Raw genomic sequence first — 12,831 nt, 5'->3', positions numbered from 1 at the left:
TTAATCTATGATGGACAGATAACCATTGATTGAGGAGGGATCATCATCCAAGCAGCATTTTGGGCCTAGAACATTACACTGAAGAACTCTACTGGAGCATTGGTAGTGTCATTATCGCTGAACCAGGAAGCCCAGGTTCAAGTCCCACCTACTCTAAAGTTGTGTAAAAACAACTCTGAATAGGTTGATAGAAAATATCTATTCCAAGGAACTTTGGGGCCTGGTGGCACAGTGGTAGACTCCCTTCTTCTGGCCAGGAGACCTGGGTTCAGGTTCCACCTGCTCCAGAGGAATATCATAACTTCTCTTAACAGATTGATTAGATGATATCTACCCTGAGGAACACATGCAGCAATGTCTTGTGTCTGAGAATGATTGATCTTCAACAATCACAACTGGTTTCCTTTCGGCCAGTTATGATTCCAACCAGTGGACAGCTTTCTCTCTCTTCCCCGCACTTCCCACGCCCCCCTTCCCCGATTCCCAGAGAGTCCAATTTAGAGCTGATGCTAGAGCACCTTGATGCCATACTCAGTTAAATATTAAGGACAGATGTAATGTCGATGTTAAGGGCAGTCAATCTCACCTCACCCCTATAGTTCTACTCTTTCATCCATCTTTAGACGAAGGCTGTAATGAGGTCAGGATACAAATGGTCCTGGCAGAAATCAAATTGAATATTTATGAGTAGGTCCTTTGCTATTGCCAGTTGACTTGGTAGTTAATCATGAATAGACTAATAGATTGGTAATTGGCTGGGTTGCATTTATCCTGCTTTTTGTGTGCACGATATGCCTGTCAATTTTCCACATAGTCAGATACATACCAGAATTGTAGCTGTACTGGAGCAGCTTGGCTAGGGTGCTACAAGTTCTGGAACATAAGTATTCAGTACTATTGCCTATATTGTCAAGGCCCATGGTCTTTGCAGTAACCGGAAGTTTCTTGATATTACACTGCATGAAGCAAATTGGTTTAAGATTGGCATCATTATGCTGGGTACCTCTGGAGGTGATCAAGATTAGTCACCACTCAGCTCTTCTGGCTGAAGATGAATGCAGATACTTCAGCTTATCTTTTGCACTGATGTGTTAGGTTCACCTCCGAGGAGCCGTTTAACTGTCCACCAGCTTTCGCACTAGGAAAGCTGCAGGGCTTGGATCTGATCTATTGGTTGTGGGATCGTTCAGCCTTTTCTATTGTGTACTGCTTCCACTGTGTGACCCTTCTGCATTCTTCATTGAACCATGCTTGATCTCCGAGCTTGATGGTAATGATAGAGTGGAGGATATTCCAAGCCACAGGGTCATATTGTGGTCAAATACCATTCTGGGGTATTCTCATGAATGTCCAGCTTCAAGTTGCTAATTTGCTCGAAGACTGTCCCATTGTGCACAGTGGTGGTGCCACACAACACAATAGAAGCTTCTCAATGTGGAAGTACAACTTTGTCTCCAAAAGACTGTGCAATAATCAAATGCAACAGGTACGCAGACCAAGTCAAGGTCAAGTAGTTTATTTCTCCTTCTTAGTTCCCTCACCACCTGCAGCTATGTGCTTTAGGACTTGGCCAGTTGGGAACTCAGTCATCTCTCAAAGGGTCAGATGGAACTAACAAATCTGTGGATATGCTCTTACAAAGTCACAGTCAAAAAGATGCAAACTTGGGCAACAAATTCATCTGACAACACTGAGAACTCATGTCCCTGAAGCAACACAATAAAAAAGTTACACTGAGAGGTGATGGACAGTAAAATCAACAGAAAATAACTCCTTAGTGCCATGTGTGTTTACCCACCTGAGATGCCAGAAACAATTTAAACTCTAATGGCTGTTCCAGTGACAGGTCACAGAACTGGAACATTTATTTAGGGGTCTCTCTCCCTCTTAATAGATACTGCTGGTTGTGCTAGGTCTTTCCAGTATTTTCTATTTGTATATCATAATAAACAACACTAACTATAGGTTTGTATTCTTTAGAATAGCTTCTGTAATTGAATAGATAATAAATTATTCCAATATGTGGATCTAGTGGTCTGGTATATGAAATGGAATTTAGAGAAGCTCCGTACTGCATACCTGGAGGAACATCAAGAGAAAGGGAGAGTTATAAAAGGAAATAGTCCATTGAGGGAAAAAAAATCAAAGACTAATTTGATTTTCAATGAGACAATAGCATAACAACAGCAATACACAGCTGAGAGATTGTTTGGAGATTGTCTTTCAAATCATAACCAGAGTCATTCTTTATTTAGCTTTGAGGTAGCATGAGTAAACAGCCTTAGCTAACTGAGTTTTGGTTCCACCTTGTGGAGAATTTACTGATCTCCACTGCAAGAATGAACCACTAACGTCAAAGATTGCCATTGTGTAGTGAATCAATTCAGAATGCAGCTGATTGCAGTTTCACAATATTTTGCCTTTAGTCTTCAAGTATTTGTTCTTGAAGCACTGGTTAAGCCCCAGATTGCTAATCCCTAGTTACCCCAGATGGTGGCATCCCTTCAGCTTGAAAAGCTGCAACTCTCCAGTTCCTGGTTCACCATTAATAGTGTTAGACAGGAAATTCTAGGATACTGACCTAGCGACGAGAATGAAAAGTTGATATACATCTAAATCAGAACGGTAAGTGACTTGGAGGTAATACTCCCACAACATTAACCCTTCTGTCACAGAACTGAAAAACTGTCAAAGTTAATTTTGGCGAATTGCTGCAGTTGATCGTGTGAATAGTATTTCCTGCAGTCACAATGCACGAGGAGGAGGAGGACAAAAATCCAGTGATACAGCTATTGATCAAACAGACTGCTCTGCCCTGCTTAAATTACACATCTTACATGATAATAAAATCCCTTTTTCAATAAACTTTGCTCCTGCAGATACAACTCTAGACAGTCGTGAAGATAGTAGTAGAGAATTGGAGAAAGCAGTGAAGCTTTCTATCTAATACAACACCAATCAATATTCTTTTCTGACTTGTTATCTTTTCAGGATGAGAAGGAAAACGGTTGAATTTAACTATCAGCCTGTTAGTTCAGTGCGATTGGACTTTTCAGTCTCATGGTGCTTTTATGTTGTTATTCTTATAAAAAATGATATGATCCCTGACAGGTCTCCTGGTAATACTCCCCCAACCCAATAGGTAAAAGAAAAGTACTCTGGCAGTAATCTGTTAGACCGCTACAGCAATGTATCCCTCCTGCCATCCTCAACAGGCATTTCATATTTCAGATGTAGTAGGTGACTAGAGAAAAAGCAGAGAAACTTAAAAATCACTATACTTTTCAATGTGCTAAATGGCATCCACAAACCGTGATATTTATGTTTGTACTATCTTGCAGCAGCTAAATTATGAATATCAAAAACAGAACAAATGATTGGCTCCTTGAGATGTACAGAAATATTGCTTCTACTGCAGGACCAGAGAGTGGGAAACTATATATTGTGGCATTATTGCATCTTTCTACTTACAAAGATGATAGTGATATCAGGCAACTAGGGGGTGGCAATCTTTAACACATGCTGCCGTGTCTACCACATTGCTCATGTATTGTATTTCCTGTAGTTTGGCACAATGACTGAAAATTTATAATAATATATAATCAGCTTCCTGTACATTGTCAATGGAGAAAACATGTGCACGCACACATGTATGTGTTTTTTGGGGAGGACTTGTGTTGGTCTGAAGTAGTAAGCTATGCTTACTTGATTGCTTTCTTAGGTGACCAGTATATATTATTTGCATTTACTATATGCACCTCGCAGACACTTTGTTGGGTCACATCAATGTTTTCCAGGTGCAAACCTTTTAAATATTTTGATTAATTTTTCATGTAAAATCTCAAATTAGTCAGAAGATATAGGCCTTGCGTCAATCAACCATTATGCAAAGAGTCAACATGAGCAGTTTGCAGTTATTAGATTCATTATTAGCACAGTACAAACATATGCTGCACCCAATTTCAAGTGACTCTGCAAACAAAAGAACTTGCGTTCAAATGGCACCTTTTATACACTCAGGACATCAAAAAGACTTCTTCAACTAATCAAATATTTCTGAAGTATAATCACCGTTGTCATGCAGCAAATATAACTTGCTCCATGACAAGAAATCAGATAAAGTACTATTTAATGACGATGGTTGAGAAATAAACACTGGTTAGAAAACTGGGGACAGCATGTCTTTATATCCACCCGAGAGCAGGCAGAGCTTCAGGTTAATGTTTCATCTGAAAGATTGCACTTCCTTCAAAATTGCACTAGAATGTCAGCCGATATTATGTGCTCAAATTTCTGGAGAAGATCTTGAAACCACAAAATCTGTGCAACTGGAGATGAGCAGAACTAGAAAACCACAAAGAGACATATCATGGGGCTTAGAAAAGGAATTCTTCACAGGTGATTTGGCCAAACTTAAACACCACCTTTAGTTGCTAGCACTAACAAATCCAAATTGGCAACTGTCCACTTCTCAGGACTCCTAGTCTTCACCAAATGTGGATATAAAAGGAAAGGGTGGTTGGCATTTCATCCTAAACATCAACACTAAGTAATTACAGGCCCCATAAAATAAATCTGAAACATTGAAAAAACAAACTTTAATTTCTACAGTCAAATTGTAAGTGGTTAATTCTACTCACCAGCATTCATTGCCTTAAATTTCTGCTTTAACTCCCTTGGGGTAAGGCGATAATGATCAAGGCCATCATTCCAACGGATATGATCAAGAACTTGCAGGTCTCCACCTACCAGCCAGCTGCCACTCTGCATTACCATCTGTGCGCATACAGAGCCAAAAGAAACTGTTACACTTCAAATAAGCAATGGGAGATCGCTGTGGAGAAGGATATGGAAGATACAGAACATGGGGAAATAAATAACAACGTCTTGAAAAAAGTCCATGTTACAGAGTAGGTCCTGCTGGACGTCTTAAAATGCACAAAGGTGGATAAATCCCCGAGATCTGATCAGGTGTACCCTAGAACTCTGTGGGAAGCTAGGGAAGTGATTGCTGGGCCCCTTGCTGAGATATTTGTATCAGAGGTACCGGATGACCGGAAGTTGACCAATGTGGTGCCACTATTAAAGAAAGGTGTTAAGGAAAAGCCATGGAACTATAAACCAGTGAGCCTGACATCAGTCGTGGGCAGATTGATGGAGGGTGTCCTGAAGAAGAGGATTTACATGCATTTGGAACGGAAAGGACTGATTAAGGATAGTCAACATGGCTTTGTGCGTGCGAAATCATGTCTCGCTAACTTGATTGAGTTTTTTTGAAGAAGTAACGAAGAGGATTGATAAGGGCAGAGTGGTGGATGTGATCTATATGGACTTCAGTAAGGTGTTCAACAACATTCCTCATGGTAGATCGGTGAGCAAGGTTAGATTGCATGGAATATAGGGAGAACTAGCTGTTTGGATACAGAACTGGCTTGAAAGTAGAAGACAGAGGGTAGTGGTGGAGGGCTGCTTTTCAGATTGGAGGCCTGTGACCAGTGGTGTGGCACAAGGATCAGTGTTGGGTCCACTGCTTTTCGTCATTTATAAAAAGTGATTTGGAGGTGAACATAGGAGGCATGGTTAGTAAGTTTGGAGATGACACAAAATTGGAGGTGTACTGGACTGGGAAGAAGGATAACTCAGGGTACAAGGGGATCTTGATTAGATGGGCCAATGGGCCGAAGAGTGGCACATGGAGTTTAATTTAGATAAATGTGAGGTGCTGCATTTTGGAGATGCAAATCAGGGCAGGACTTGTACACTTAATAGTAAGGTCCTGGAGAGTGTTGCTGAACAGAGATACCTTGGAGTGTAGGTTCATAGTTGCTTGAAAGTGAAGTCGCAGGTAGATAGGATAGTGAAGAAGGCATTTGGTATGTTAGCCTTTATTGGTCAGTGCATTGAGTATAGGAGTTGGGAGGTCATGTTGCGGCAAACCAGGACATTGGTTAGGCCACTGTTGGAATACTGCGTGCAGTTCTGGTCTCCCTGTTATAGGAACATGTTATGAAACTTGAAAGGGTTCAGAAAAGATTTACAAGGATTTTGCCAGGGTTGGAGGATTTGAGCTATAGGGAGAGGCTGAATAGACTGGGACAGGTAGATCTATACTCTTCTGTATGATGGCCATAAAGGACATCAGAACTCTGATATTTCAAAGTAGTGGCTCACAGCTGACCAGCAGGAGGTGCTATGGAAGTTACTGCTGGACAATAACCCGTGTGGCCCCTCAGGCACTCACTAGCACATGCCAATTGATGTGTGGATGCACTGACATCCAATTCTGGAAGGTGCTGGTGTGCATGGATCTCAGAGGTCTGTGCAACAGCAAGAGAAGTTAGGAGAACATAACAGATGGGTGTAGGGTATTTGCAGTTAAAACACTCCCAATTATCACATCTTCAGATGACACCAACTTGTTTGACAGACTGACCAAGACAGAGCTCTTAAACACATCCTTTATAGAATCATAGAGCCACACAGCACAGAAACAGACGCTTCAGTCCAACTAGTCCACGCCAAACATATTCTCAAACTAAACTAGTCCCACCTGCCTGTTCCTGGCCCATATCCCTCCAAATCTTTCCTATTCATATACTTATCCAAATGTCTTTTGAACATTGTAATTGTACACAAATCCACCCTACCTCAGAACATTCACTTCACATGCAAACCACCCTCTGCGTAAAAAAATTTGCCTCTCATGTCCTTTTTAAATCTCTCTTCTCTCACCTCAAAAATGTGCCCCCTCATCTTGAAATCTCCCACCCTCGGGAAAAGACACCTGCCATTTACTTTACCTATTATTTTATAAACTTCTATAAGGTCGCTTCTCAACCTTCTATGCTCCAGTGAAAAAAGTCTCAGCCTATCCAGCCTTTCTTTATAACTCAAACCTTCCATCCCTGGCGATATCACGGTAAATCTCTCCAGCTTAATAATATCCTTCCTATAACTGGGCAACCAGTACTGGATACAGTATTCAAGAAGCCTCATCAATATCCTGTACAATCTCAACAAGGTTTTCCAACTCCTGTACTCAAAGGACTGAGCAATGAAGACAAGCGTGCCTAATGCCTTTTTAATCACCGTGTCTATAAGTGATGCAAACTTCAAAGACTTATGTACCTGAACCCCCTAGGGCCCTCTGTTCTACAACACTACCCAAGCCCCTATCCAAATGCCGCACTGATCTTAACGGAAGAGATGTTTTTAGCAAAACCTTAATGTAAGGATGTTCTTTGCAAGTTGTTCCCCACTGACGTGCACAACGCTCCTCTTTCCTGTGCTCGTAGAATTCCGGATTGCGAAGGATAGCCACCCGCTGTCCATTATATAACAGAGCAAAGGCAGTGCAGCCATCCAGTCGCTCTTTGTCTTCATTTGTTGCTGTCAGGACAATTGGCACTGACAAGTTAATGAGACCCCCTGTAGTAGAAGGCAAAACAGAAATAAAAGCATTAAAATAAATTATACATAATTTACTACTTATACAAGAGATTGTACTGGGTGCAGCCATATAAATAAAAAAATGAAGATTTCAGGTAGCTAGTATGCTTGATTAGATCTTCCTGCATTGATCTTCCACATCACACCCCTATCAATACAAAGCCTTTGAAAGTACCTTGCCCACCCCAGAATAGGAGAGTAGAATCAAGTTTCTGTGGGAGTGAGCTAAATGGCAACTTTGCTGAGGCTAGAGTTTGGACTCCTGTGGTCATCACCACCATTACAAGAATTTAAACTGCCACATATGCCATTCTGGAAAATCTTCTAGGACCTGAGTGAAAGGGCAAGATCTGAGGCATCATCTCTGGTGTGGGGCTGTTTACTGAGCCATTCTAAAATCTTGTGAAGTATTCCACGTGATGGCGAATCTTGTCCCCGTTATGTTTTATGCAATATTTACATTAACATTTATTGAAGTACCATGCTTTGATTACTAATAACATAAGCTTTGAAGGCACAAAGATGCCATAGATCAGCCTTTACTGAACTTTATAGGAAAAGAGGAATCAATGAAGAATTCAGACATCACCTGGAACGTGCGATCCTATTAAGTGTTAACACTCAGTTTCACTTTGAACACAATGATTCAGAACATGAAGTCTAAATTTAACCCATTTGCAAATGTTACCATTGCTGGTGAGGCTGGCATTTATTGCTAAATGTTCTGGCTCCAATTCAAATTCAGGAGTTGTTCAGTCACTACTGAGGGCAGTTAAGAGAAAACTACTCTGGAGTTAAATACAGGCCACATCAGGTAAGGATAACAGATTTCCCATTGAACCTTAGTGAGTAAACTGCATCTTTATTGCAAAAAGCTTCACACTACCACAATTTGAGTATTAGCTTTTTAATATGGTGGACAAACAAAGCAAAGAAGGTGGCAGTTTTAAAAACCAGCGATCCATAAGATATGTAGAACTCATTTGGGATCAGAAAGGAGGAACAATGAAAAAGATTGTTTGTGTACCATGCATCAAAGGAGTCAGCAATGCACTTTGGAGAATATTGTGTACAGGTTCCTTCTTATGCAGTAAAATTAGGGACAGAATCAGTCAGAAAAATGTACATTACCCACTTTGGTAGAAAAATCAAATGTGTATTTCTTAAATTGTGAGAGGTTAAATATTCAAAGGGAACCTGCTCCAGAGGTGGGTAATAAAACCTCTGAACAGGTTGGTTAGAAAATGTCCAGAAAATCTAACAATGGCAAATGGTGGAAACATGAAAGGTCACTGACCTTAAACATTCATTTGGTTTCTTTCCTCAGCTGTACAATTATTTATTTAGGCCACATTTGGAATATTGCATGTAGTTCTGTTTGCCACACTACCAGAAGGATGTGGAGGTTTTGGAGAGAGTACAGAAAAGGTTTAACAGAATGTTGTCTGCTTTGCAGCTGTGAGGACAAATTGGACAAACTTGGCTTGTTTTCATTTGAATGTCAGAGGCTAAGGAGTGACCTGATAAGATGATGAGAAGCATAGATAAAATGGATAGTCTGATTCTTTTTCCCAGGGTAGAAATGTCAATTACTAGTGGACATAGGTTTCAGGTAAAACGGAGAAAATTTAAAGGATATGTGAGATTGTTGTTTCTTTTTTAAACACAGGTTGGTAAGTGCCTGGAATGCGCTACTACAGGAGGTGCTAGAAGCAGATACAAACGCAACATTTAACAGGCATCTTGACAGTATGAAGATACTATGGCTTTAAGAGGTATTTTGTCCTGGTATTTTTTTTAAAGTGAAGAAAGGTGGAGACAGAGGTTCCGTGCAGTCTGCTCCAAAGCCAATAAAGTAAATAGCTTGAGGGGCCTTTTTGTTTTAAGTTGGAACAACATAAGTAGCCTGAATGGGTGGAATCGAGTTTCCACAGAACCAGGATTTTTTTTTAGTTTTAGCCTTCAGCAGCAGATGCTAGGGTTTTGAAGCTGGATGTGGAAGTTGTTATACCTCTCTCTGTTACAGCTAAAAGCTGGAGTTCACTTCCTGTCACTGGAATTGCATTAGAGAGAATCTATTTTACTGAATTTGCCTTTGCCAAGGGTGTGTTTATGGGATGTTACTCTATTGGAACAGTTAATTAGTAGTACTTAATATACAGGTATTATTTTGTTAAGTAGTTTGGTAGAGTTACAGTTAAGCCAATTCTTTTATTTTTGTTTCATCTATATTTTAATTACAGTGTATGAATAAAGTTAGCTGGACTATCTTCTTAATATATTTTGAGGAAGATTGGTCTGGTCCATAACAATAGATAAAAGAATAGGCAGGGAAGACAGGGATACAGCTTTTTAATTTCAAAAGGCACCATGTCGGTGCAAGCTAGGCGGGCCAGAGGGCCTGCTTCTGTACTGTACCTTGTTCTTCTTGGATGGTACCAGATTTGCTAAGTATTTACAAGTTTAGTTTACAATTTGTCTTGACTCTGCACGCAATATCACTTTGTTTAAGGAATATCAGAACTTTACTGGCACTGACCACGAACTTGCCATCACTACTTTCAATGATCTACATGACCGTCATAGTCTTCCTATTATATTGTAAATGATACATTGTTACAAAGGAATGTGGCTGTAGCATTTTATGCTGCCTTTAACTGTTATTAACTCCTGAACCTTCCAATTCACAGGAGGCTTAAACTTTTCATTAAGCTCTTTTGAGTCTGCATATTGTATCCAAGAGGAAATCCTTGTTCCATCCCCACTTACATTGAGTGATATTCCAGGCTCTACATCCAATCTTTTACACATGCAAACCATTAGAATTGACAAAAAGACATTAGAGCATTAACTTTTAAGTTAACAAAGAAGATACTCATCAACTGAATGCTAGCTCATGCTTTGCCTCTCTCAGCCAGGGATTTATTCAGGTCCTTACCATCCAACAAGCAGCCAAAGTGAAGGCACTGCAAGAATTCCCGTTCTCTCATGAAGCCATTCAGTGGAGTGGCCCAACCCTCAGCCAATACCTGCACCCACTGCAAATCCACCTAGAAAGAAAAGCAGAGGCATAAGCAGCATAGAATGTCTCCTTCTTAACAATTTGATGGCATTATTTAATTACCAACATAAACCGTGAATAATGCACATCAGACTGTATCCATATCCTCAGGGTGGTCCAAAGCCAATTACTTACTCGAAGTTAATTATCTGTACATAACTGCAGCAGCCAGTTTATATACTGCAAATTCCCACAAGTATCAATGGAATAAATAACCAAGTAATATGTTCCCCATAGTTTTGATTTAAAAGACCAGTCGGCACACTATAAATAATTGCTGGCACCTATATAAACCAGCAGTGTCCTAGTCTGTCCTTGTTCTTTGGTAGCCCTCTGACTGGTTGCCAACAGACCTACTCTGGGGACAATCATTATAACAGACATTACTGCAGTAGCCTAGAAGGGAGGAAACTGCAAGTCAAGAACTTCCAAGGAAAATGATGTTTCACTGAAAAATGTTCAATGAATCAAAATAAAACTTATAACTTTGACCCTTATTTAGAAACAGTTTATGTTTTTTTAAAAACTTTCCTTAAAGCAACTTCTGCAATTCAAACATTGATTCTTAGTAACAAAATTTATTTTCCCTACTTTTGTTCTTTGAGAGTATACATGGGAAGTACACTAGCTCATCTGTTAGTGAATTTGCTCCTAGCCATTACTAATTTAAAACACTAGTCATTGGCAAAGTACAGGGACAGAACAACCGATGGCGACAGCAGCAGCAGTGGCTGGGAGCCACCGAGACAGGCTCCAACACACTTGTTATTTACTGAAATTTAAATTGGTTGCAGACCCCAATTCTCCGAAGGGACATAAAATCAGCCACCTTCCCTGGAGTGACTGGGAGGGAGGGCTAGAATAGGGGAGAGAGAGTTGAATAGTCATTGAAAAAGCAACTGTACACAAAAGCCACAGTAAATATTTATGAAATTACGTATGATTTATTTTATCTTCACCACCTCCGTTATCTTCGAAAGCTCATTAAGCCAGCCACATGCAGCGGTATAAATATGTAACTACACGATAATAAAATACAACAAATCCTTAAACTGTTTTTACCCTTTTAAAAAAAATACACCCTTACTCGATGGGCACATTTTCATTGATGAGAGAGGGCAACTCAACTACAGGAGTACAATCAGGATACAAAGCTTTCACAGTTTTACATTGAAAGGTGCTGAAAGAATTAACATTGTCTTGGAGCTGTAACAATACCACTGAAATATTCAGTCTTCTAAAAGCAAGGCTCCCGACTGTTTAGTTGAGGCAGCAAATCTTTTAAGATTTTGGGGATCAATGGGGGAGACGTATTGGGGGATGGTGAAACAAAGTATTTCAAAGTATTAAAGAATCGAAGTATTACAGCCTCACCTCCACATTAAACCTTGGATTGTGAGCAGTTTTCACAGGAACAATTACAAATTCTCCCCTTCAATACTTGATTCAAATTTTGTTATACAAATGCAACGACAGGAATTAGTTTTCATGATTTTTGCATGAGTACATACTGCATTGTAGTAGTGCTCTGCTAATCTCTTTAAGCTGTTTAATGCCGGCAAAATGTACATTAATTCCACAAACTGTGTCATCTAGCCTTACTGTATTATGATAATGGTGTAAAATATGCTTGTCAACAACCCTTCCCAATTACAGCTTAACATAATATATAAATTGAGAAGTAGTACTCCATTTCAGTGAAAGAAAGACTATACAGTGCATAAAGTGCTTTTCACATTCACAGGACATCCTAACATGCTTCATAATAATGAGCCATAGAAAAGATACAGCACAGAAAGAGGCCATTCAGCCCAACATAGCGGTACCAGCTTTTGAAATACAGCCACTCATGTTATTTCAGAAATGCAACAATTTATGCAGTCAGGTTTCACAAAAATCAACATGGTCAGTTGATCCATTAGATGTAAAGGGTTAAATATCAGCCAGGTCACCAGAGAGAATTTTTGTTTTCTTCAAGCAGCGCTGTGTAATCTCTTATATCTATCTACAGTTCAACAGTGCTGCACACCCCCGTCACTGGACTGGAGGATCAGCCTTAATGATGTGCTCAGGTCCCTGAATCCACAACCTTCTGACAAAGGGGCGAGACATACTACATCTCCAGTTTAACTTGCAACTCATCTTGTGCAGGATTATTTGCCAAAATCCTTGAAGTACATGCTGCTGTCACTTAAACATTTGTTTAAAAAAAAAGTTGCACAAATATCAGAGACAACAAGGTGCAGGACTGGATGAACACACCAGGCCAAGCAGCATCACAGGAGCAGAAAGGCTGACGTTTCGGGCCTAGACCCTTCAGA

The 12,831-nt window shown here is 40.0% G+C and overlaps 1 protein-coding gene across 1 annotated transcript in view; it reads right to left on the bottom strand.

Moving 5' to 3' along the window:
* papss1 (3'-phosphoadenosine 5'-phosphosulfate synthase 1) overlaps positions 1-12,831 on the bottom strand; it is a 48,603-nt gene that overhangs the window by 20,692 nt on the left and 15,080 nt on the right. Inside the window, exons 7-9 of the mRNA XM_048611132.1 lie at positions 10,388-10,499; positions 7,223-7,428; positions 4,641-4,776 (exon numbers count right to left, since the gene is read on the bottom strand). Of these exons, the coding sequence (XP_048467089.1) occupies positions 4,641-4,776; positions 7,223-7,428; positions 10,388-10,499 (454 nt within the window). The remainder of the gene's footprint in view (positions 1-4,640; positions 4,777-7,222; positions 7,429-10,387; positions 10,500-12,831) is intronic.

This window comes from Rhincodon typus, chromosome 1 (assembly GCF_021869965.1).
Source record: "Rhincodon typus isolate 14 chromosome 1, sRhiTyp1.1, whole genome shotgun sequence".
Lineage (NCBI taxonomy): Eukaryota > Metazoa > Chordata > Chondrichthyes > Orectolobiformes > Rhincodontidae > Rhincodon > Rhincodon typus.
Note: the sequence above shows the minus strand (reverse complement) of the source record. Positions and strands in the feature narration are given on the sequence as shown.